This window comes from Pollachius pollachius (genome assembly GCF_949987615.1).
Source record: "Pollachius pollachius genome assembly, chromosome: 12".
Classification (NCBI taxonomy): Eukaryota; Metazoa; Chordata; class Actinopteri; order Gadiformes; family Gadidae; genus Pollachius; species Pollachius pollachius.
Window position 1 is genome coordinate 6,866,704 of NC_136945.1, and position 25,861 is coordinate 6,892,564.

General features: G+C 40.9%; 1 protein-coding gene across 1 annotated transcript; it reads right to left on the reverse strand.

The window, feature by feature from the left end:
• Nucleotides 1-1,973: 1,973 nt before the first annotated feature.
• Nucleotides 1,974-25,536, reverse strand: mapkapk2a (MAPK activated protein kinase 2a). Its single transcript, XM_079748518.1, has 10 exons — nucleotides 25,148-25,536; nucleotides 11,727-11,866; nucleotides 7,187-7,251; nucleotides 6,642-6,721; nucleotides 6,367-6,493; nucleotides 5,916-5,991; nucleotides 5,663-5,787; nucleotides 5,379-5,464; nucleotides 5,090-5,170; nucleotides 1,974-4,861 (listed from the first exon to the last, which is right to left on the reverse strand). The coding sequence occupies exons 1-10, from the start codon at nucleotides 25,367-25,369 to the stop codon at nucleotides 4,712-4,714; spliced, it is 1,152 nt and encodes a 383-aa protein (XP_079604644.1). The 5' UTR covers nucleotides 25,370-25,536; the 3' UTR covers nucleotides 1,974-4,711.
• Nucleotides 25,537-25,861: the final 325 nt, after the last annotated feature.

The following is a 25,861-nucleotide window of genomic DNA, read 5'->3' on the forward strand; positions in this document are numbered from 1 at the left end:
GTGTAGAAATGGCGAGTATACGACTTCAAATTGTTTATGGTTGGTGTACTAGTTCCGGACCAAAACAGCCCGATGGAAATAAACATTATCCCAGACAACAACAAACCTGGGCTGCTCTGATCTGTCCTGTTCAGCTGCATCATGAAGTGTGATGATATGTTGGGTATTGTAGGGACCTATTTTTGCATGATGGTGCAGTTACCCTCAAAGGCTTATGGCGGCACACAACGATATAATTCCCCCGCGCTGCCCCAGGACGCGCACAATTGCCCTTTGGCCTTTTTGTAGCTGGTTGATAGGTGTTCAGTTTTGTAAGTAAGTGTTTTCAGGTGTGTATTTAAGTATTTTCAATTACCCAATGTGTTTAGTACTTTGAATAGATGTGCTTTCCAAATGATATACTGAGATGTCATTTTTGAACTAAGTGTCTTATGTTTGAAATAGTGTGTAGTGTGCAGGAGCAAGTGTGTTGAAGAATAGCAACTAAAGTGCAAAGCAGCGCTATTGTTTAAGGAATGGTTACATGTGTTTAGTTGTAGTAACAAAAACTTCAAGTTGTGTAACTTTGGTCTAAGTATGTGTCTATAGTGTTCAAGCAATTGAAAAAAACTGTAAAGCAACCCCCTTCTTGAAAACATTAAGTGTAGTAGTAGTAGTAATACAAATAGTGCCAGAAATGTTGCTTTTCTGGGTCAATGTACATGGTTTTATGGTTACCGTGTTGGAATGCTCAAGGAAACTAAATAGTAAAAGGAACCGGAGCCACCCAAAATATGCAGACACACAGACCATAATTACTGAAAAGTACTGAAAAAGTATGTTCACTATTTAATAGAATACAAATATTTATGAAATATAGAAGGCAAGAGAAATAATTTCTGCATGTCAATCTTTTCCTAGGGAGTAGAAATCATTCTTCACTGTAATTTATGTATTAGTAAATGTGACAGAGGCACGTCCACAGAGAAGCTCTAAAGGAGGTTTCCAGTTGCTTTACACCATTTGTAGGTTGAGATGTTCTTTACTCTGGCGTTGCTTACGTGGTGCTTTACCACACTGTTTGTGTGGAAACCACACGTTAAAAAGGAACGAGGTGTACACACTTTAGGGCTATCTGCCAACCGGCCGAGAAGGTTCTAGATTCTAGAACTTTGTTGGTTAGAAGCTAAGAAGCTTCCTAACCAGGAAGTTATTGATACGAAACTTCTGTAAACCCTAAAATGGCAATGGATTAAAAAAAAAAAAAAATGTTTGCAATTTAGCATTCTGGATTCTGCAGAATGTTTTATTTACTACGCAGTCCAAAATAAAACGCAGTCCAACAATTTTTCACTCGAATTATGCAAACAAAATATTTAGAAAGAAAAAGGAACATAGTCAATGGAAATTGCATTATTTAGAATATAATTATTGATCATTTGTATGGAATAACTGACAATTAAACAATCCAGCTCTTCAAAACATAATCCGGTAATAGTTAAAATTGGGATTAATCTTCTCTAGACGCTCTCACCCTTGACATACTCTCAATGACTGTAGGTTTCACCTTTTGAAGAAGCAATAGGTGACAACCTAATTGACATGAAGTGCTGCTGACTCAGACTACCATCTGCTCTAGCGCGTATATTACAAGAAACATCGCACTAAACTGGAAATGACTAGACTGATTCCAAAAGTCAAATGTCTCAACCGCTAAGGGTCTTTGTAGGTCTTCGTAAATGGGATTTTATTATCAGGATTGTTAGTTGATTGGCTGAACATTAGCATATAGCAACCCCATAAAATAACATATCAATATCAAATATCTGCTCATGGATTTTTGTCATATATCACTTCCTAAATATGCTCGAGATGGGTCTGTTTGGTCATCTTAATGCTCTTGAAGTTGTATGAAAAACTGCAGGCATCGCATAGATTGTGGAATTAGCAATTCATGGTTTTGTGACGCCTAAGTATGTAAACTTCTTATTGGGATACATATACATGCAGAAAGAACCTTGTTTTAAAAAGCTACGTGATCCATTCCCAAACCGTCTTCGAATGTATCGTCAATTGTGTTGTATTGCAAATAAGTAATTCCAGCGCATAGAAAAAACAAAAAGCCCAGCAGAACTTGGAATATTCTAGTTAAAGTAAGAACCAAATGAAGTATTTGCATAGAGGATGAAGAAAAAAGAAAAGAAAAAAAGAATGGCACAGAAACGGTCCATGAACATTCTCTTTACTGTGAGATTTGTGAGACGTGACAACAAAAAAAAGTAAACATGGACGTGATTTTTTTTGTGTGTTGAAAATAATAAAAAAAAAAAAAAATCAAAGAGAACATTGCAACTCATTTTCCCAATATCCCTGGTGGTGAGCTGTGGTGCGAGTCCCATTGTACAAATTGAAGTCAACTGAACATTTCAGAGAGTTCACAACGTCTGAACGATAGACTGCTGGTGGTTTGTCAACATTTCTTTCTGCCCAGAGGAGCAAACTTTACTTCAGGCCTGGCACAGTCCAATTAAAAAAGGTACAGATCTTTAGAATAACACACATACAGAATCCTGCTAGTGTGCAGTCTCACTGAGCACACCCTGAAACACAAACAGTTCAACCAGGGTCAACGACTCAGTTAGATTAAAGGAGATTGAAAGGACGTCAGGTAGATCCCTAATCCCCCAGTGGACGTCAGGTAGAACCCTAATCCCCCAGTGGACGTCAGGTAGAACCCTAATCCCCAGTGGACGTCAGGTAGAACCCTAATCCCCCAGTGGACGTCAGGTAGAACCCTAATCCCCCAGTGGACGTCAGGTAGAACCCTAATCCCCTAGTGGACGTCAGGTAGAACCCTAATCCCCAGTGGACGTCAGGTAGAACCCTAATCCCCCAGTGGACGTCAGGTAGAACCCTAATCCCCCAGTGGACGTCAGGTAGAACCCTAATCCCCAGTGGACGTCAGGTAGAACCCTAATCCCCCAGTGGACGTCAGGTAGAACCCTAATCCCCTAGTGGACGTCAGGTAGAACCCTAATCCCCCAGTGGATGTCAGGTAGAACCCTAATCCCCCAGTGGACGTCAGGTAGAACCCTAATCCCCCAGTGGACGTCAGGTAGAACCCTAATCCCCTAGTGGATGTCAGGTAGAACCCTAATCCCCCAGTGGACGTCAGGTAGAACCCTAATCCCCCAGTGGACGTCAAGTAGAACCCTAATCCCCAGTGGACGTCAGGTAGAACCCTAATCCCCCAGTGGACGTCAGGTAGAACCCTAATCCCCCAGTGGACGTCAGGTAGAACCCTAATCCCTAAATGGACGTCAGGTAAAACCCTAATCCCTAAATGGACGTCAGGTAGAACCCTAATCCTTAAATGGACGTCAAGTGGTACCTTAATCCCTAAATGGACGTCAGGTAGAACCCTAATCCCTATTTGGATGCTGCCTCTTACAAACCCACATCATTGGTGCTTCAAAATATTAGCAAAAAATAAAAAGTAAACAAGTATAGAGGGTTCTAGAGTTGAACTGAGTTTACGACACCTGCGTAGCATCAACCTGAAGTGTCTCATCATGTGTCAATGTCTTGTGGCCCACCATTGACAAAAAGGAGCACAGGTCTCAAGTCCATTGTTGCTTAATTACATCCACAATGAATAAGGTCCATGCTACAGTGCGTGTGGAGCTCCTTAGAGAAAGCCCCCGCAAAAAGTACAGTATTGCCCTGCCTCTGACTTCTCTATTAGCCGCAATAGGAACTTCCTCCCACGCGTTCGGCATGTGGATCACGGCCCTCCGACTGACTCACCCGTGAGAGGGATGACCACAGGCTGCAAGAGAGCGGGGCAGAGGGGCTCGCTGTCTCAACTAAGACCCCAGTATATTCCCCGGGATGATGTCATTGAGTTTTAGTCATAGTCAGGAGTACAGCGTGGCCCAGAAAAATCGTTATGGGAAATGTTCACTTTGTCTGTATAGGCCTCTGGTTTACATTCACAAGAGGAAAAGAAGAAAAATATATATATATATATATATCTGTCCATTTGACGTACACTTCCCTGGTGAAGAACGATAAAGATTCCATTCAAGTGAAGGTTTTAGGGACAGAGTGCTTTACATTCCTCTAGTCATTTAAAAAATAAAGTCTGCCATCATTGCAGATGTTTGCATCAGAAACATCTTTCCCTTGCTTTACTTTTTGGGATATAGCCATTTTATATTTTAACACATTCACAGGTACATTTTTTTGAATTTTTTGTCGGGTGGGGAAAGGGGGGTTTAACTAATTTCTATTTCTAAGGCTTTGCGTCTCTATTCTATCGTTCAAGCCTCTCTCAGTAAAACCTGAAACAGAAGGCAGGAGAGGAGACGGCGACACTGACCCCCCCCCCCCCCCCCCCCCGTCTCCATTCCTAGGATTCATAATCTCTATACTGCTGTAAAAACCTTAAATCAACATAACCTCTGTGTGAAGGCAGAGTGGTTGCTTGGTTAAAATGCTTGTGTAATAAGAACAAAAACATTCCTACAAAACAGTAGAACTTTTAAACTCGTGGAGGGAAAAAAAAAAAAACAGAATCAAATGAATACGAATTAAAAAAACAAAAAAACACTTAAAATCCATGCATCGCAAACTCGCGTCCTCTGGTGGGATTAATTATTGCTTCCTTTCTTTGTACGAGTGTGAGTTCGCCCCTGCGTGCATGTGTGCGCAAGTGCATGCAGGCCGTGGTTCAGTGGGCCGGTGTCTGTGAGTCCGCCATGGCGTTGTTGGCCTTCATCCTCCTCTTCTTCAGCAGCGGGTTGCTGGCGTCCTCGATGGTCTTGATCTTGATCTGCTCGTAGTCGACCCTCATGGTCGCCAAGGCACTGGTCATTTCCTCCTGGAGGCGAAGCACAGAAGGTGAAGGGGTTAGTGTGCGTTCACAAAACGCTGACCCACGCGTTCGGCCGTGGTTTTCCTGCGTCACCCGTTTCCCTTTTTGACTCACTGGGTTTGGGACAACAACGACAATATGCACGATGAATTGGATTGAAATAGTCCCTGGGTTCATAACACAGCCACTGAAACTTGAGTGAATGAGCGGCTCTCTGAGGAGCAGGGGCCTGACCTTGACGTCCTCCCAGGCGTCCTTCTCCTCTTTCAGCACGCGGCTGGTGTGCAGCGGGGTCTGGGGAACCTCTATGGACTGCTGCAGCGGAAACATAGAATACACGGCGGCTCTTGAGATGACTTTGCAAGCCTCGGCCCGAAACGTGACAAGCCAGGCACGGTGAGCGGAAAGGACAGGAAGTTTGAGTTGAGATGCACGAGGATGTGGTGTCTGTGTGGGCATGTGGGTGTGTGAATGTGTGTCAGTGCTCATCTCGGTGCACCCGTTTGTGTGCGCCGGTTCTTACATTTATCCATGGGTGGTTCATGAACTCGGTAATAGTCATTCTCTGTGTGGGCTCGGTCTTCAGCAGGGTCCTGATGAGCTGCTTGGCTGGAAATGATTGACAAGGAAACAACCTGTTAGTTTGATTTGTAAATGTGACATGTAGATCATCAAATAAAGAGATGTTCCCTTTTGAACTCAATGGAAAGGGAGCACAAGAGGCTTATGTAGATTATAATCAATAGTTTCCGATATCAGCATTCATGTGTCACTTAATAGTACACTTTGAACCAGGTACGATCTTACCATCCTCCGACACGTCAGACCACTCTGGGTTGGGGAACTCGTACTGGCCCATCCTGATCCTCCTCTTCATCCCGGGGGAGATGGCCAGGCCGTGGTTGGAGTAGAACGGAGGGTACCCGCACAGCCTGGGGGGGCGTGGATGGGGATAAGTTAGGAGAAGTGCTCCAGTAGGACGACAATACCATCACGGTGAGCATCCCGGCCGACGGAGACTACAACATCCACACTTTAAACGACTTGAGAGGCTACTTACAGGATGTACATGATGACCCCCAATGACCACATGTCGCAGGACTTGTCGTACTTCTCAGGGCCCAGCACCTCGGGAGCTGCAGCAAATGAGACGGACCAATAAGTGAGACGCAGACAGAGCAACGTGAAGCACACCCGACCGGTGGAGAACGTTAGATCGGCTATTTATATAGCGCTTTCCTAACCAGTGGCCACTCAAAGTGCTTTGTAATTTGTGCCTCAAAGTCGTACAGAATTTCCTAGCTTGGGGTTCTTCCTCAAGGACTGTTAGGCTCCTTGCTGGAAGGGACAGGAAGCGAACCAGCAACCTTTCGGTTACCGGACAACCTCCTGAACCAATACCGGCCTAGGAGAGGAGATGGCGTTGGTGCCAACTTCCTGTGTTTTCTTTGTTGTATCCGCAGACAATGTGGACTGCCACCGTCTATAGCTGTGCACGTGCAGGTCCTTACCCACGTAGTAGGGCGTGTAGCAGGGCGTGGCCAGGGAGTTGTGTGAGGTGGTCTCCTTGGCGAAGCCAAAGTCTGTGAGCTTTAACAGTGCGTTGGGCTTCTTGGAGGTATAAAGTAGGTTTTCAGGCTGGAAAGACAAGGGTTTTTACAATTACTTATCACGTCCGTAACAAACAGTTGATAAATCAGGTATTGTATGAATCTACGCAAGACGCACAGCCTTCATTTTGTTACAGTACATTTAAGAAAATACTTGCATATAGAGCAGCACAAACCTTAACGTCTCGGTGTGCAATATTGATTGCATGCAAAAATTGAATGGCCTCTCCAATGCTCTTCATTATATCAGATGCCTCTGAGTTGAAAGACACAAACACCCGTCAGCCAACACGTCACATTGAATGAAACAACTACGTGCAGCCAATAACAGACTGGACTTCAAAACTGGGGCATTCAGTTTAAGCCTCATTGCTTCAACGTTCCTGTAGGACTTCGGTTTATTTTTCCAACACTGAAAACTGTGATGGGACCATGCCATGGTTGTTAGCATTGATGTTAGCATGGATGTCTTTTCAATTTCAGTTCAAACAAGCCATCTCGAGAGCCGCTCAGTCAAACAACTTCAAACTTGACTCTGCACTTAGTGCACGGTACTCAGCAATACTGCCGCCAAGTAAGAAGTAGATGAACGGTTGACAAGAATAATAACTAAAAACAGACATACATAAAGAGACTACTCTAATTAAAGTGAGATAGGCATGCTCAGCTTTTATTAGATTTGCTTTTTAAAGCAGCAGTATGAGTAGCGTGATCTTTGTACCTCTTTCTGTGAAAGCCTGGTCACCCCGGTCTTGAATTCTGCTGAACAGCTCTCCTCCATCCATGCTGTGGAAGATAAATGGTGAGCTGAAGTCACAAGCCGCGTTTCAAAACAAAACGACCCGTAACTTTTAGTTTCAGGATCTACATTTCATGTGACTGAAAGTTTCCACCATGTTTTAAGGACCTGTAAAGGTTGGGCAAATTAAGGTCCATTTACATGAGGCACATAACGAATAAAGGATTAAAAGGAAAAAATCTGACCAACAAAAAATATTTACATCAGTTACAATGCAAATATGCAGCACTTTCCCAAGAATTGCAGCAGTGAAAAAGACTTGTCATTCCTCAACCTCATATAGCCAGCGAATATCCAATAGTATTAAATTTTAACCCCAACATGGCCCTCCCCTCTCTGCACCAGTGCATCTTGAACTACACAATTGCTTTTTACAGCATGCACACAGGCATGGGTCTGTCACCCTCAGCCCTTCCCTTTTATCATCAGAGAAGACGGAGCGGATACCGCTCCGTATCAGTCTAGTTGGCTAAGTAGCCCTTTATGTTTCATTACATCCAAGTTGATAACGGCAGTGGCCAAAAAAGTAGGTTGTCTAACAGTCGCCTGTTACAGTAGTCCTGCAATAATAAATTTGGATTTATTTCGCTAAAGTATAGCCGTGTGCGGAAGTTCTAAATGTTCATGAATGTTGTCTGTTGAACTTCAAGTGTACAACATAACTTTGAAACGTTGAATAAGAAATTATTTCAAAAGATGAAGCGGATAGCTGTGAATAAATCAATGAGGCAGCGGCCCAGTACGAAAAGCAAAGCAGTGGGTGTACAACCCTATGTGGTGTCAAGCTACACATGGTAGCTATTAGTGATGGGTCGGTCGCGAACCATTCGGTCAGAACGAACAAATCCCGAAGGTGAACGACGAGAACTGGTTCCCAAAACAAGAGGACTGATTCTTTTTTCTTTTCTTTAACATAAAACAAAAATATGGTCACGTAAATAAAATATACAAACAAACAGAGCTTCTTCTCCCCACAACCTTATATTGATGAGTCTAAAACGTTCAGCCAATGAGAGCAGCAAGCAATCGCGTTGCCATGGCCCATGGGTAAACAAATGGCAAGGCACCACCACACAAGTTAACTAACGATCGCTGTAGGCTTCAATATCATGCAAGCACTTTATGTTTTCTTTTTATTTTGTTCTACATCACAATTGCATGCTTTAATAAAGTATTGTTTTTACCTACCATTACGAGTCTTGTTTGATCTAGTTGCTAACGTGCTTCACTGCTTATTAGCGCTACTTGGAAGACGCCATTTAATTCTTACTGCACCCCATTATGTATTAAGGATATTTATGAAAAAAAAAAGGCACGTATGTGCTTTAAATATTTGCTTGATATTTACACTTAACCTGGGTAATTTCGCCAGAACATTAGAAAGTAGTAGGCTACATGCATGTTGATTAACATTTATTCCATAATTTCCGATTCCCTGGCAAATGACGTAACAGACCATCTGACTAAACGAACGAATCAAACGAACAAATCAAACGAACGAATCGTGATAGTGAACGAAACTGATTCCCGGAAAATAATCGTTTTGCCCATCTCAAGTAGCTATAGAGTTGATGTTTGTAAAGGAGGCTCTCCTCAGCAGGGCAGACACAATGATATCCAGGATTTAAGACATTTCTGCAAGAACTGTATATGGCTGTAAATGTAAAACACCAGCAAACTCCAGCATGAAAGGTTTGTCTCCGTTCAGCGTAGCTCTCGACGAGCTTGGATACAAATAACATTGCACATCTAGCGTTGGTTGCAAGATACTGCAACAATGCAGTGAAACGTGATGAACTCAGCCGATGCCTTGTACCACTAAATATTGACGGGTCGTTTTGAGGCGAGGGGTTGATCAAGGATATTTGCCGTTACGACAGGCAGAGGGGATCTGTTAATCAGCAGATATTTTAGCATTGTCACAGTAAGGCACAGTAATAAATAGGCACGGTAATAAGTAAATGCATATTATGAAAATCATAACCTTCCAATAGTGCGGAGTGGAAACAATAACAAATTACATGATGCATTATAGTGTACAAGCCCTATATAAAATGTCGTAGTACATTTCAAATATCCATTTCCGTTTATTTTGCATATTCTCTATGTTCCAGAAGACTGACCTTTGGCCTACTAGTGTCCTTTTATTGAAAGGCTATTCTTGAAACACAGGTGCTACCAAATTATGAGAATCACTTTAACGGTAAGCATTGAAGTTGACATAAGCTGATTCACATTTCCTGAGATGTATCGATACATGATATGGCAAACCCAGAAATGAGTCAACCAGAGCGTGCTGGTCGGAGATGGTGGATGTCACTGTGTGGTTTCAGTGAGTGGGAAGACTATCTCACAGAAACCACCACAAATGAGCACGTGCAAGATGTAGTTGTGGATTTGTTGGTTGGGTTTTTGTTCTTTGCAAAGCTCAGAGAACGCAAATGGAGATCCCGTAGAGAAAAAAACTAAGCATTTTAGAAGAAATGGGTAATTTTTTGAATTTGCAAAAATGAAGATGAGTAACCCATATTCATGAGTCCCTTATACAAACCTGTTTCTGTAGTGTAGCTGTGCAGTTATCTGAACACTCATGAACAATCATGGTCTGTTTTAACTTGAATTGTGACTGAATGTTTTATGTTGGGTTGCATTAATTGGATCACCTGAAAAGGTTTATTGAAAATATAACAAAGCTGGAAACTGTTTTCCTATTGGAGTTTGACAGAAAATCTAAAACCAATTCAACTGCTCTTTACAGGCAAAGGTTCTCAGGAGGGCTGATTTTGTTGGTCAACTAAAAGCAATCAATCTTTTTTGTCTGTCGACTATTATCATACATATTGTTTTCCTTTTTCAGTATTTAAGGAATGACATAAAACACAAGTGGTGTTATATATTACCCTGTGATTTAGTTATCTTCAACATTTATTCTAGTGTTATTAGGAAAAAAATAAAATACCCCAAAACTAATCAATTACACTCATTGCAAATCTCAACAAGAAGGCTTATTCGTTTTGGAGGCGGTCTTTCTGCGAAAAGATTTCAACAATTTACATAATTTTTTTTTTTATCCGCACTTAACACCCACTCGGGACTATTGTTTTGCTACTGTTGTTGTAGCGCTAGTGGGATGCTCTTCTAAACTGATATTTTAATTTGAAAACCAGGGGGGACATTTTGAAAACGTTAGATGCAGTCTATCTGGTCTAATAGCATTAGGCTATTGTTTAGGGCAGGGTAAGTTAAGAACTATTGACCAAATGATGGCTCTATAGAGAGGGGTGCCCGACAGCTTCACTCTGGAGCCTCTTCTTCTTGGCAGGAATACAATGTAAGCCCCACTGATCGGATTAGACTGCTGTAACTCAGATCAGATCATCCAATATCTTCCCATCTTAAAAACAACTTTCAAACTACTCCCGCTGCTTTAGAGATGTGTGATTATTGTAATGCACCACGCTCACACTAAGCCGCCTGCTGTACACGTTTTAATTTCACTTTCAATGTCGGGGCGTTCTTGCGTCGGTCAGGAGGGTATCACTTGACAAACGCAGGGGAAATCCACATGCCTGTGCCAGACAGTAAACGCTTTTGGGCCAGCCAGTTAACGTTGGCTACTTGCAGTTCCAAATAGTACTTCACAGAACTTCTAATGGTCAAGGACTAGATGTCCAAGTGACACCTCCCACTTTGACTTGTAAAGTGCAGACTGTAGACTGAACTGCTTTTTCTCAGAAAAGCGTTTCCGCTGAGATGAGAGTCATACATTAAATTGTCCCGCGCTTAATTATAGAATTAACTTATTTTAAACAATGCGTTGTTTCCCAGGGAATTATTTTAACTTCTAGAGCTGTTTAATTTAATCTGGTCCACAATTCTCAACAGCGCTCTGCATAGCACTCACTGCTTTCAGGCTGGTGCTTTGTATGATCAGCTGGTCTTTTTAGGACTTCACCTGAATACCTTGTTTTAATCTGACAGGCCTATAGAACCGTTGCTGTAGAAATGAGCTTGTAGTTTTGCTGAATGAGTCAAGTCTGTAAGGCTGCGCAGAAACAGATGTATCAGGGAAATGTCATTGATCAAAGTCAGCTTCACAGTAAAATCAAAGTGATAAGCCTGATTATATTTACTTAACCTCAACTTTCTTTACTGTAGTACTTAGCAAGACAGTTTACCGACAGGGATGTTAGTCGTAAGGACTAAACTGCCTGACGCGATCAATACAATGGTCCAGAATTTAGAATAAGCCCCAGACTTTTAGCCATATTTCAATCATACAGTAAATAGGCTAATGTTGGAAAATTAAGCTGCTACTCATCCTCAAATTTGCCTTCACTTGTCGACCAGTGAAAACAAGTCATACATTCCATCTCTTTTCTCATTTTTTTGTGTGTTATGGGAATAATGATCCAATTCAGAACAACCAAAAGAGTGAAGTTGCTCAGTAAAAGGTACCCACCACTCCATGACAATGAGCAGACACTTTCGTCCCTGGTAGAGGTTCTCGTAGACATCAATGATGCGTACAATGTTGGAACAAGGGGATGCCCTCCAGTGAAGCTCCACCTCCCTGCGGGCTTTGGCACAATCTTGTAGCATCTGTACAGAGGCAAGAGGGACAGAGAGGTACAATAAGTCATAGCCAAAATGAGATCTGCATTCACCTAGAGAAAGGAGGTTATTGAAATCGCTCCAACATTAGGAAACCAAAATTGGCAAATGTGTCATTTTTGACTGGAGTCATGTACATTAAGAAATGTAGCCATCATCTTTGCTTCACCTTAGAATGACAGTTAACATTTCTTCACCTCACCATTTCATTTACTTTAACTAGTCAAGATGACAGACAGGACTGTGGTTTAGAGCCATAACCAAATATAAAAAAATCATTGAGAGTTCAAATTTCATCATACTTCATATTGTATGCAAATCTGTGTATTCCCATTCAACGTATTTTTGCCATGTCATTTGTTTCCTCCATCCACATATTTAGATATGCAAGCGTTCATCTCATGCGCATGCGCAGAATGAGTCAGGGTAACATTTCCACAGTCAAACGTTATGTTAACTCATACCGTTCTGCTGCGGCAAGTTAAAATATAAATAACTAATGAGTAGATGGCTGCAGGATAAAAGGAGTTAGTCCCTTTACTTGGCAATAGAAGCCAAGAAGGTGAATTTTGGGCAGAGTGACAATACATGGCGAGACGAAGAAAAGACGAGAGAAGTCTGCGAGCTCTGTAAGTTACAGGGGGTTCTAGTGCAATTCCATTGGCAACATCAGGAACCACACGTCGGAGAGGGGAGGGGCAAACAAGCATGGTCCCTTCTGATCCCTTCTGCCTCCCACCATGCAGGAGGCTATAGCAAAGAGGCTGGTGGAATTCATATCCAAAGATACGTGTCCATTGAATACAGGGGACGTAGTTAAGAGTATTTTCAGGCAAAAAGACATACACCAAACCTTGAGGGATCAAAAGCTTTCGTACAACAATATAACAATTGAACAATAAACATAAAAAAATAATTAATGAAAAGATGGACACGTCATCATGATACAACTTTACGGTTGTTTTGCCATTTGTCGCCATTGAACTGAGCAATTGGCATGATTATGTTTTTTATCCATCTACTTCCTCGGGAATGGACTGGGTCTTTTCAATTGTATAAACTGTTGTAGAATCACATCCTTGTATAATGGTAGAGCACTCACCACATTGTGTGAGTGTGAACTGAGACCTATTAATCTAATGTATTTGACTTCCCTCTAGTGTCCGTTAGCATAAACAGCACACAATAATTTGAGCTATTGCAGGGGTTTTCAAAGTATGAGAGAGTGAGCCCCCCCTAAGAGAACAAATTTCAGCTGAGCCCCCCCCCCGCAAAAAAAAAGTTCTAAATCCGGGTTTTGAAAGATCTTTGTATTATTTTACACATTTTAAACATCTGATCATATTTTAAACATCTCTGATCATATTTTACACATTTTAAACATCTCTGATCATATTTTTTTGAAACATTTGAAACATATTTTTGAAACATTCTAAACATCTTTGTGCGTTTTTAAACACATTTCTTAACACATTTTAACATCTTTATCTAAGCATGTTTTTGCTTAACATTTTTAAAATACATTTGAACATCTTAATCTGTAAACTGCCAGTTTAGCCTCCTTTTTAGCTCACCTCAACTTTAGTGGGAGCAATGAGTTTGCGTAGCTGTGTTCGAAATCGTTCCCCATCACGCATATAGTGCACTATATAGGGTGCTCGCCATTTTGTAGTGGTATTCGAATTCTCAGTGGTAAATTTCATGCACTATAAAGTGGACTTAAAATACCCAAAGTTTGAGTGAACATACGATGTTCCCTACATGTTACTCCCGTACACCACAATGCAATGCGGTCGTGTTTTTCCGGAGAAGAAGAAGCTGAATAATAACGAAAACGAATACATTTAATGATTGAGTCTCCGGCTTTCGTTTAGAAATCAACAATTTATTTGGGATTTAACATAGAAAATGTAACACTCAAAATTAATAAGAAAAACCTTGATCAAGGAAATGTAACATTCAACATCAATACAACCTCCAGCTTTCCTCGTGGGTGCCTGGTTTGTTTATATGATGTGGGCGCATCTTTCTGCGTCACACAAATACCCGGCGCATTCACTGACACAAATGAAGTTTAGAAATGTTCGGCGTAGTGTCCAAATTCTCGTTTGTTCGTTCCCTATATAGTGCACTATGTCATAAACACTATATAGGGAATAGTGAGTGAGTGAATACGGAACGACTTCGAACACCTGTTTTTTCTGTTACTTTTTCTGGTTTATTTTTTTCTCACGTCGCGCCCCCCCTGAAGAACTCTGGCGCCCCCCAGGGGAGGCACGCCTCACAGTTTGAAAACCACTGAGCTATTGGATAGGGCCTACATATTACACCTTTTTTTTTTTACATACCGTTCAAATACATATCACTAATATGCAAGATCGTATCCAAATTTAGTTGAATGACATGACAGTCTAAGTGTTGACTAGCGAGTAAATATGTTACTCATATGCTTGAGACGGTTATGATTTGTTTGAAAGTGGACATACACTTTGGTTAAGGGAGAAGAGTCGCTGGTTAAGCAGGCACCTCAATAGAAACACAGGAAAATTCTGCATCAAACTAGAGTTATCACCTCGGCTCCGCAGAAAATTGAATTAGTGGACCTCTTCATAGGCGGTTCTATCTGTGCTCCACCGTCATAAATAACATGGCAACTAGCCTGACGCTTGCTACAGAAAACCACCCTCTGAATCAGTGGATACACAGGCACTCGGTCAAATAAAGGCTATGCTCCACTGTTCAAGCATATCTAAAAAGAGTAGGGGTTGGGATTCAGTTCACCTTCACTTTAGATGCCGATACAGTGTTTGTTATGTTAAGGGCATCTATTTATATTTAATATTTAGTCATTTATCAGATGCTTTCATCCAAAGTGACTTAGTGATATTTTTTTGTTGCTACATTAATGGAGAAGGCATCTTGGTCATGGACGCTTCCAGGTTAACGGCGGCATTGAGATTTGTAGTGTGTGTATTTTCAAACACCACCAACCACTACCCTACTTTGTTTATATAGTGTTGAAAGGGTTAATATATATATATTATATATATATACATACATACATACATACACACACACACACACACACACACACACACACACACACGGCCATTGATGTTGATATCCAGAAGAGATAATCAATTTGTTAACTGAGTGATGCATCAGTTCAATTTGTAGAGATGTTATTTACATAACATTTCACCAGGAAAGGGATTAACATGATAAATACATACCCTATTAATACCAACGGCTGTAAAAGCTGTATCACAAAAGGGTCAAAGCTCCTGAAAAGAGCCAACATACATATTGACAAGATGAGAAATAATTCAGCCCAATAGTCTTCCCAAGGACTTTGAGAAGCCTTCCCAAGTCTTCTGACTCTCAAATTCTCTATTGTATCCTAACATTCCTCTCCTGCCCACAACAAACAGGAGTGGGCATGTTTCCAGAGAGCGAGAAACCCTGTCTGCTCTTGGGGCTGCAGCACCAGGCCCTGCCCTGAATGGTGGCCCCTTCGGCCTGGGCGGGACTGCCATGGGCCAGACCCTTTTCAGACAGAGTGCTGCTCCACCCAAGTCTTCAAAAGCTCCAAGTACCACATCTCTGAAATAGTCGAGTTCGCTTGCGTTGTTGAAATTAACAGAAAAACCATCGATACAGAATTGTAAACATGCCAGGTCAATGCATGACGTCCAACGAATGGATGCATGGATTTTCTGACCGATGCATGTTACCTGAGGATCGGGTTGGGGGTGCCGCAAACCGATGCACTTGATCATAAACATTCAAAATAATGCTACACATTTATGACAAAAAATATGATTGTGGATACTTTGCCTGATATTGTGATTGCAATGAACAGCTTCAAATTGTAATCGATGGCACCGCCGCCTACTGTATATTTAAAAAAACAATATTTAAGCAATTCTTGAGCTGTTAATTTCTCATTTTATTTTCATGTTACAGACATATAAATGATAATGATGATTTTATTAAACAAAAATATATAAATTGCGACATTTCATTTGTATAGGGCGTAATATGCAACATTTCCACAATAAAATACCCACAAATAACTAGACCTTCGTTATATGAGAGAGGGTTGGGCTTCTCCGTTTAACGCTACGTTCTATGTAGATGAGTTGGGCTTCGTCTGAGCAGCAGTTTATTCTGATGTCCGTGTCCGAGTGATTTATTTTTTTATTTCTCTTCATTTGAGACAGTTTTGCCCTACCTCACTTGAAAAAAAATTAAGGAAAATAATATTTTTTCTAATTCTAAATTCTACACACACACCCACACACACACACACCCACACACACACACACTTTATCTTGATATGGGTCAATGTTAATTATCGGGATAGAAGATGCTGTCCATGTCGAGTGAATTGAACAGCTTGAACACTGCGTACATTGAAGTATGGATGACGTTTACATCCTGGCATCAAGTGATCAAACATGGTATGGACAAACAAGGTAGTGGAGCTTTAAATAAACAATTAAATGATGTGACTTTACAAAGACAAAACAAATTCATTTTGAGATTTGTATGCATGCTTGGATGTATATGCTATAGTGAGTATGTAATATTGGGTGCAGCCCTTCACTTCTTAGAGATAGTACTCGGCAGATATGATCAGTGAAGGCTTCCTATGGCTGACCTCTGTTCACTTCATCTTTACCCAACACCCCTGCTATGACTCATTACTTCCACACACTTCTCACTTCTCGGTGTGCGGTGGGTGTCTTCTTGAGCTCGGAGGGGATTTGCCAGTATCTGGTTAACGCCTCCTCAGTGGCTTGTGGCTTGTTCAGACTTAAAGGCATCAGTCACAACATTAGTGACGTGATGGGATAGGCACGGGCCACTGGGGAAAGATGTATGGCCTGCTGGACTACCATGGCGCTGTCTACAGAGGATCTTAAATCGAATGAGGGGTGCTAAATTAGATCAAATTCAGAATTAGATTGTGAAAATCGGATGTACAGGAGTATGATAGAGGGCAAGGGTGGGGGAATTAACTGGTACAGACAGCTTATCTCTGTAACCAGGAGAGCTGGTACACAATAGCAGTGTATTGAGCTGTTGATCTATCTCAGAGCTGAACCCACAAAGGAGTCAAAGCATCTGTTGAGTCAAAACAAACAGGAGCACCATCTCCTTCCTGCGTCACAGCAGACATCAGAGGGAGAAACAACCGAGCCACACAGGCAGAGACCTATCTGTACTACATAGGTTGCTCATTAATAACTAATGCAGCCATAGTTGGCTTTTCTATAGAGTTATTGACCTGGTATGACAATACATTATGTTTCATAACTTTGTGTTAATGGAGAATTAATCACCTTAATTAATCATATTTCAAGAATAAAAAGAGTTATAGTGTGAGGCAAGTTATTTGACACTAAATCTTTGTATTGTAATCTTTGTATTGAAAAGGATTCACCTTAAGTAACCTGCTTATTGTGATATAGAATAAATGTTGACTTGCTGACCCATTTAATTAATGACATGTAATTTACCATCTCTGGAGGATACAGCGGAATATTCACTTCCAGATACAAAGACTAGTTTCAGGTGTTGGTTCCTGCATAACGTCAATGTGTGAGCTGTCCAATAGCTGCTGGATGTAACTCCCTGTGGGGCCAGCGTCAGGTTGTGAGAGAAAACAGGTGATGTCAACCTTGATACAATGCAGGGACCACTGACTCACTGCACCAAATCTCATATTCAAGTCCCACATAATGTTTTATATCTACAGATCACAGAGCGTAATAACATATGTCTAGGTGTGTTCAACAAAAAAGGAAACATGCTCCAAAAATAAAATGAGCACCTCCCTATATAGAACGCCTCCATTCACAAACAACGCTTGCAGTAGTAGCCTTAACATAGACCCGAACACATGCCGCACCCCATATCCCCTTAAACGCTCTGCTGGTGCTGGTGCGATCGCATAGCACCCCATCTGCTGCAGCCCCTTTGAGGCTAAACAGTAAGCCCCGCTGAGTAGGGGGCAGATGGACCTACAATAGCCCTCCTCCGGACAATACGAAAGCCACTGAGCCTAGGGTAGGTCCGAGGGAAGGAAGAGGGGGGTTGGTCCACGACACCTGCCGGAGGCTTCCTCCACCACGCAGAGAGTGGAGGTGGGAGATGGAAAGGACTCGGGGGCAGTGGATAGGAAGAAGAGGAAGACCAGTGGGGTGGCTGGTTGAAGTACGTCATGTTAGAAAAAGCCTCTTATCTGCCACAGAGTTAAACACCAACCACACAGCTTGTGACCGTCAGTGTTCACTGGCGATTGATAAAGCAGCAAACATGTTTGTGTGTTGATAAGATTATTACAGACATCTGCCAGGGATTCTCCCTGATTATCTCGATCTATGTATTTGTGCATTTGTTGTTTTGCCACATGCAGAAAAAGATCATGACATGACTAATAGTGTTGTGATGAATCTAAAGAGAGATTTTAACTACGTTTTAGCAGTCTCTAGGTCAAAGATCTTTGTGCCCTGGTTTGTGTGACTTGTTTTAGGGCTGGGCGATATGGCCCAAAATGAATATCTTGATATTTTTTTACTATATCTCGATACACGATATATATCTCGATATATTTAGAATCTCCTCTAGAGCACATCATAAATGCTTGATTCAACCATGTCTGGCATAATGTTACTACATGTTATAATAATTTGAGTATTCCTGAAACATAAGTTTGCATGTAGATTACATGAAACAACATATTGTTTAAACTCATTAGTGCTTTCTATTGGAAGAATTTAGAACTTGCACATAAGAAAAGGAAAATCACAGCAAGTTAGATTTACCAACACAGCATTTATTCAAACCGTTAATTATTTTCGAGCAAAAACAGAGCTCAAAGCCGTTTTTTGTTCCACATCTTCCTTTCGGTAGTCAAACCACTGCCAGACGACGGATCCTGTACTATTCTTTTTTTGAAACCAAATCCTCCGTTTCCATCATCTTTTCTCTCTCTCTCGCTGTTCTCACTCAACGGTAGGAGATGAGTGACCGGTCGCTGTTCTCACTCACCGATCGCCGACCGTCACACACGCGACCGTCACACACGCGCGTAGAATCCTAGAATCTCGCGGGGGGAGTGAGTGTGTTTAATGCATATGAGTCTGTGAGGCAGAGAGCCACAGGAAAGAGCGAGAGAAGGGAACACAACGAGTATGCCGGCGGCGGCAAAAAGAAACATTACGTGCCAATTTGTATTCGATGTTCGCAACAGGGGCATTTTATACATCGCCTGGAGAACATCTCGCGATACATCGCATATATTCGATATATCGCCCAGCCCTAACTTGTTTGATAGGACAGACTTGACTATAGGGAGCACTTATAATAATAAATGTTCACAGGCCATGTTCAAGTCAGTCTGCAGGAGAATAATCTGTTTTTGTAGCCGATTCAATTGCTTTTATTTTATTCGCTGCATTATTTGATATTTCTGAAACAATGTCATCTCAAAATAAGAGAAAGTGACTTTCATTTGAATTCAGATGATAGGATTATTATTGACAGAATTGACAGATAACCAACTATATCAGGATCAATTTTGAGATATGAAAAGACTCATCTCGTGATTTAAGATTGTCCATATCGCACAACCCTAACGTGGAGTCACGTGGTCAATGCCTTGTTCTTACTAATTGGCAAATAAGATCATGAGATCAAAGATCAGTCCATGCAAGTAGGTTGGCTGCACACTGGGCCTAAGTCATGACATCCAATAAGCCTTTACATGCTGGGATGGATGCAAAATGGTCTAAAATAAATATGACCATGCAGGGAAAGAAGAAACGTGCGTTTGTCATGTTTCAAATGGGCAACTATCGAAGCCTCTAAATAATTATTGGTCTTGCATTTCTGCTTGAGGCATCAGCCTGAGCAGTACATTTTAAATATGGAGTAGAATAAGATATACCATATCAGTGTTTCCCATACATAGACCAATGTGTGGCGCAGCGCCACAGAATGACACCGAGCGCCACAAATTGATTCTGCTTTTATTTTATTTTTTTTTAATGTGATTTTGAAATATAAATATCGTTCTGTTCATTCATCTCCGCATAGCACTCTTTCTCCCTGTCATTCTCGTTCACACAGTGTGTGAACGAGAATGCCAGGGAGAAAGAGTGCCCTAAAATTACTTGATTGTCTGATGCCTCATCATTGCAGCCCAGCCAAAGAGTATTGGTATTAATACCTCATTCATGGGTACAAAATTTATCTTGACGAAAACTGGTAGGTACTTGTCCCCAGCGAGGAGACCCTCTCCGTAGCTCTACGTGCGCATCCAATATTTATCCAAGTATCCATCGATGCAACGGAGACGGCAAGGGCTGTGATTGGTCCCCTAACAAAATCATTTCCGGAATCACTTTTCCTTACTTCGAAGGCTTGAGGGGTCTCCGTGGTTACGAATCAGATTACGGATTATTGACACCTGCACGCGAGCGCACACGGATCAGTATATTTTATATTTTGATAGATCCGTATATCTCAATCTTTTGGGGAGGGGTTTTACCGATTTAATTTCTCAATTCACAAATGAAATCCAACTGTTTGTTTTAACCATTGCTTCTGACCACTAGTTCAACTTTATGAATAGGTCTTCAACTGCCAAAATGGGTTGGATTAGAATGATAGGGAACAGAGAAAGCGGAACAGGAAACGAGACAACGGGATCCAAAAGCGATGAGTTGGAATTATCAGTTATTTTTCAGTATACTAGTTTCTGTTGTAGACCAAGAACCCACCCTTCCCCATTTCATCTCACACTTTCCTACTCATGCTGTGAATCCCCATCTGCATCAGATAATAACTTGTTTCCTCTATATAAACGCAAAGACAGACTGTGAAGCTTACTTATAAATCCAATCTGTCATCTTAAAGTTAGCTGAGGGGTTCCGTTTTCAGTGTTCAGTGTGCGTGTGTTTGTGCGACTGTGAGTAGGCCGGCATTTTGTGTGGGCAGTCCAGTGGAGGTTATGATATGGGAACTCTGCTGAACCGCGGTACAGTAATTCAGGTTAACAAAGACATTCTGTATGAGAAGAAGCAGCAAAGTGTTGAAACATTTTTGCGATTTCTTTTGATAAGACCTACCACCAACTGTGGCTTCAACAGTATCTAGCAGTTGTACACCAAGCGGTAACATTGAGCCGATGTCCACCAGAACCATTATAAACCGTTGCCACTTCAAGGAGGAAATACTGGAAACAAGCAGACTAGAGACCAACCAATCTACCCAACATTAAAAGCTTTGTGTTGCTGAATAATTCTCCCATTGCATAGAAAAAGTTATACACAAAATCTTAAGTTATCTAAGATATTCGTTAGGTTTCCAAACGAATATCTGAATATTCAAAATTCAAAATTGAAGAATGATAATTCGGTCATCCAATATTTGGCCCTTCATTATCTCAACTCAAAGGGTGACGTGAAGCTTTTTTTCCATTTTCAGAATTCTGACTCTCCGAATTTTTTTGAAACCAAACTTGAGGCATGAACACAAATTAACAAATCCGAGATGGGGCTGCAGCTTGTTATAAGAAAAATTGTCAAAGAATTTTCATGAACCAAAATAATACAGGCATGGGCAGATGAACTACAACAGCACAAAATACCGAACTTTGCAGTAAAAACTATAGGCATATTTGCAACTATCAATTAACAGTTTACAACATAGGTTCCATAACAGCACTAGAAGTGTTCAATACGGAACAGTTCTATAACTAGTAGAAATGAAACCCCAAATAAGATAAACAAGTTGCTTTGTACTACTCCTTCGCTTTTCTAGTAGTACGCTCTCGTTCAAATTTGTCCTTTTTAAATCAAAGTTAAAAGGGTAAACCTGTGCATGTTATGTATACTATACAAGTAAACCAGGAACCATTGAGAGGAAGCTTATTTGTGTCAGGTACTTTCAGAGGGCTATTCAGAGACCCTGAAAAGGCCGGTCTGTTGGTGAGATAGACAGTAGTCAAACCGATTTGCTTTCTCAACCATATTATTCGCCTATTACTACAAATATAAATCAATGCCATGCACATCTAAAATAATAGTGTTCACATAGACACAGACTATCTAATTGTGTCTTCTATACTCAAACAATTATAATTGTTTTATTGAATACTATGCTGATCCAATTCCGGATCATACAATATGTAAACACTAATCAAATCAATTTGAGATCTGGTGAACCACAACAGCTGATTCAAGCAAATATAACAAAAAACAAACAGAATTGTATATTTGTTGTACTCAAGGATGAGTGAGTGTGCAGTCATTATAACAGAACATAGGAACACCTCCTTCCTCTTCCTTCCTTCCTCTCTCTCTCTCTTCTCTCAACCATGACTGAACTATAAGCCAAGTTCTTCTTTCTCCGTTATCCCTCAAATAAACTTAATGTGCTGGACCCAGAGGTCTGGCCAGACCCTCTGGTGTACCGAAAACATTTCAACAGGCTTGGTTTCCCTGGGAAAGTATGGCTTAACAAGACGAAATTAAGCAATAAATTTCAGTTTCTTTGGGGGATAGTCTAAACTTGAACCTTGTAGCCATGCTTAAATCCTGTTACTGGAAGGTTCATGCCAGGGCTGCTATTAGAGAATAATCGTTTTGGTACAAAGAGTTGTTTGTATTTTCCTGATGACTTCACAAGAGGTGTTATTCTAGGCAAAGAGGATTACAACGAACAATCATTTAATCAGATTGTGTTCCGAAACCCATATTTCAGGTGGCAAAGCCGACGCATTCACCCAGAAAGTAAACATGGGGTTCTCAAGAAAGATTAAAACCATTACTTATCCTACTACAGCATCATTCAACAATCTACTTATGCTGGTCATAGCCGTCCAAACAAAATAAATACAAGCTTCATGAATATATTAACAGACAAAGGGAGCGTTAGCTACCGCAAAAGAGATCCTAGAGGGGAAAAGAGAGCCGATGTTGGTTAAGGGGCCGTTAAGTCCCCTTAAAAGGTCAACAAACACGAACACAAACAGATGAAGCCTAGTGTCTATACAACAGCACTAGAGTCGCGGTTTTGAGCGATTATTAATCAGCTCAGAACAGCCTTCTCGTCAATATTGTCTGATAAACAAAGGTTTATTGTAGCCAAACATATTGAAAACACCAAATCTTTGGCAGATGATTGGCCCAGTCAGGTGGGGTGCCAAAGAAAGGATATTGAGAACTTTGTTTGGCAATTCATGGAGCCCCATTATAAATCTAGCAAATCTACCTGGTAGGGGCACCCAGGTTAACACTTTGCAGTGTTGTCATGGGGATGGACTTAATTGTATGAGGACAGGGATACAACTCATAATAAATATATACTTTTACATTAACGAAAACATTAACAATAAAGCCTGAACATTTTTGAGCGCCATCCTGAGGAAGTTTAAACTGACCTGCTGACCCTGGTGTTGGGAAGACAGTAACTAGGGAATAGAACAGCATAGAACCATAAGCTCAATGTAATTATTAAATTGAGAATGAAACAGCAGTCTAGTTCACTGATTCCCAGTATGATTCTACAACATATACCATTTAATTTATTATTAGATATTGATATACAGAAAAATACCAATTCCTAGATTAAAGGACAACTCAATAAATTATGGATGAACTACTTTCAAGCTGGGTGTTGGCGTTAGCAGTGACTGACACCTGGATAACAAAGGCAGCATACAGCTGTCCTTTTGTCTTCATTTCATACACTTCCCCCAAAATACACACAGGGCTGCACCATCTATATCAAACATTATAGAGACATGGCGATACTCTGCCCATCTTGCCCAAATTACCACGTTAAACATCAAATACAGCCTATACTCAATTATTGAGAACTTATCAGTTCAGGAGACAAATCTGTGTCCTTACAATGAGGTCACCATGGATCCAGCCGATTAATAGCCACCTCACATCTACAGTAGACTAATGAATGCAATAGACTGGATGGTGATGACGTTAGGGAAAGTAATAGCCAGGATATAAATTCATGAAACAGCCAGCTTAGGTATCAATGTATGAGGTTATAGTCTGCCCTTCAACGCAGGTGTGCGGGAAGATCGATTATCGACAAGCAAACTGCAAACATGCCACAAAGGCAGTGGGGCAGAGTATAGAAGGGAATAATGACTGTGACTGGTCCAAAATAAAAGATAATGGAAGGATGGTTAGGGTCATTCTACATTCAATGGTGCTTTGGAGGATTTATTCATTATTTGTGCTTGTTCGCTAGTGTGGGTTTATGTAAATGTGTGACGATGGCTAGAGACAGGTGAGGGGGAGTTTAAAGGAATAAACTTATGGTTGAAGTTGCAATGATATATGTATCCATCACTCCCATTGATTATAAATAATGGACACAGGAAAAGATTTAGTTGATTTCTATCTAAAACAAGTAGCAGAATTCCAAGCAACCATGTTATGATAGTTCAGCATCAATCCTATAATCCGTTGAGAACTATAAAAGTTAACAAAACATGTAGGCCTACCCAACGAAAAAAAGTAATCCAAAAACTGAGCATTGTATACAGATACACACAGACAAAAATAAACCCTTGACAATGACAAAAGTGAGTTCTTGTGTACCACATAATGTTTTGATTTAGATTGTTTAAACCTCATTTGAGTATGACTGAAACCAGCCACAAACTACAGTATCTTTACTAGTAAATCCAATGTCACGCCGGTACATATGCATTTATGGTGTAATTTGGTTTTGTGTGTCTTAAAAAATAATGTAAATGTGTCGTACAACTATCTAGAATATATCTTAACAGGCATCAGTATCTTCAACACGGCTACTTTCATTTACTGCTTACCACAAGACCAGTGGTTGATCTGTGAGGCAATATCCTATTTTCCTGGAAGAACAACTGACTTAATTTCCAAGGAGTCATAAGACATACCTGTCCAACAACGATTAAAAGATAAGGTTACATAGGTGTTTTTATTCTCTAGCAGAATTGTTCGAACAGTTTTAATTTAAAACCACAAAATACATATTCATCGTATTATTAACAATGTATCCAAGAGCTTCCAGTATTCAACTAAGTAGCTATGGTCTGTATCCTTCCAATATATACCAGAGTCAGTTCCATTAGTACCGTGGTTTGTTCTTAAAATGTTAACTGGACCGAGATATTACTATTAAAAACAAATGATTTACCTTAATTCAATCAAAAGTTGATAAGACACGGTAGTGAGTGGGATTTACCTTGAGCGCGTACTTGTCCCCACTCTTCTTCTGAAATATCTCCAACACCTTGCCATTGATTCCCAAGCCAAGCACCTGGCTGGTCACCTTGTAGTCGTCTGTAATGGCATTCTTCTTAATCTGTAAACTGGGTTTCACGTGGAACTGTAAGAGCTGACCCGCGGGGTTTGGTTGGCCCTGTGGGTTGGGGAACAGTGGCTGGTTCTGTGCATTGGACAGCATGTTGTGACAGATACTAAGAGCCACCTTCAGCTATTTCTTGTGTGCACCGTCCCTTCTTCCTGGGTTCGCCGGCCTGTGCAAAGTTGGGCTCGTACGTACACAAGAGAAAAAATATGATCTAGTATAAAAGACGACACGGCCCAACTTTGTTGAGTAAACAGGTATTAGTGCTAACAAACGAGCTAGGCGTTAGCATGCTAGCTTGAATCCTATTCTTGACCCGTGATCTTTGATAGCAAGTCAGCTATCAGTTAGCTTATCCATCTCGAAGATCCGCCAGCCAGTTTCCGGGAAAGTATTTGATCTAAAATATATAAAAATCCGTGTTTTTGATTTAAAATGTTTATAATCGTTCTCGCTAGAGTTAAAACAGACATACAAAGTGAAGGACAGACAACAAAAACTCTGACGCCAGGCACACGCGAAACACTTTAGTTTCCGAGCGACAGCAGCCAACCCAGCCAGAGCAGGTTTTACTGTTGACGTCATGGC

Bases quoted from the DNA above. Each gene is read 5' to 3' on its own strand.
- mapkapk2a (XM_079748518.1), bottom strand. From the start codon at position 25,369: ATGCTGTCCAATGCACAGAACCAGCCACTGTTCCCCAACCCACAGGGC. The intron at 7,252-11,726 runs GTGGGTACCTTT...TATCTTCCACAG, and splicing joins CTGCTCATTGTCATGGAGTG to CATGGATGGAGGAGAGCTGT. The intron at 4,862-5,089 runs GTCAGGCCCCTG...CTTCGCCTCCAG, and splicing joins ACGCCTGGGAGGACGTCAAG to GAGGAAATGACCAGTGCCTT.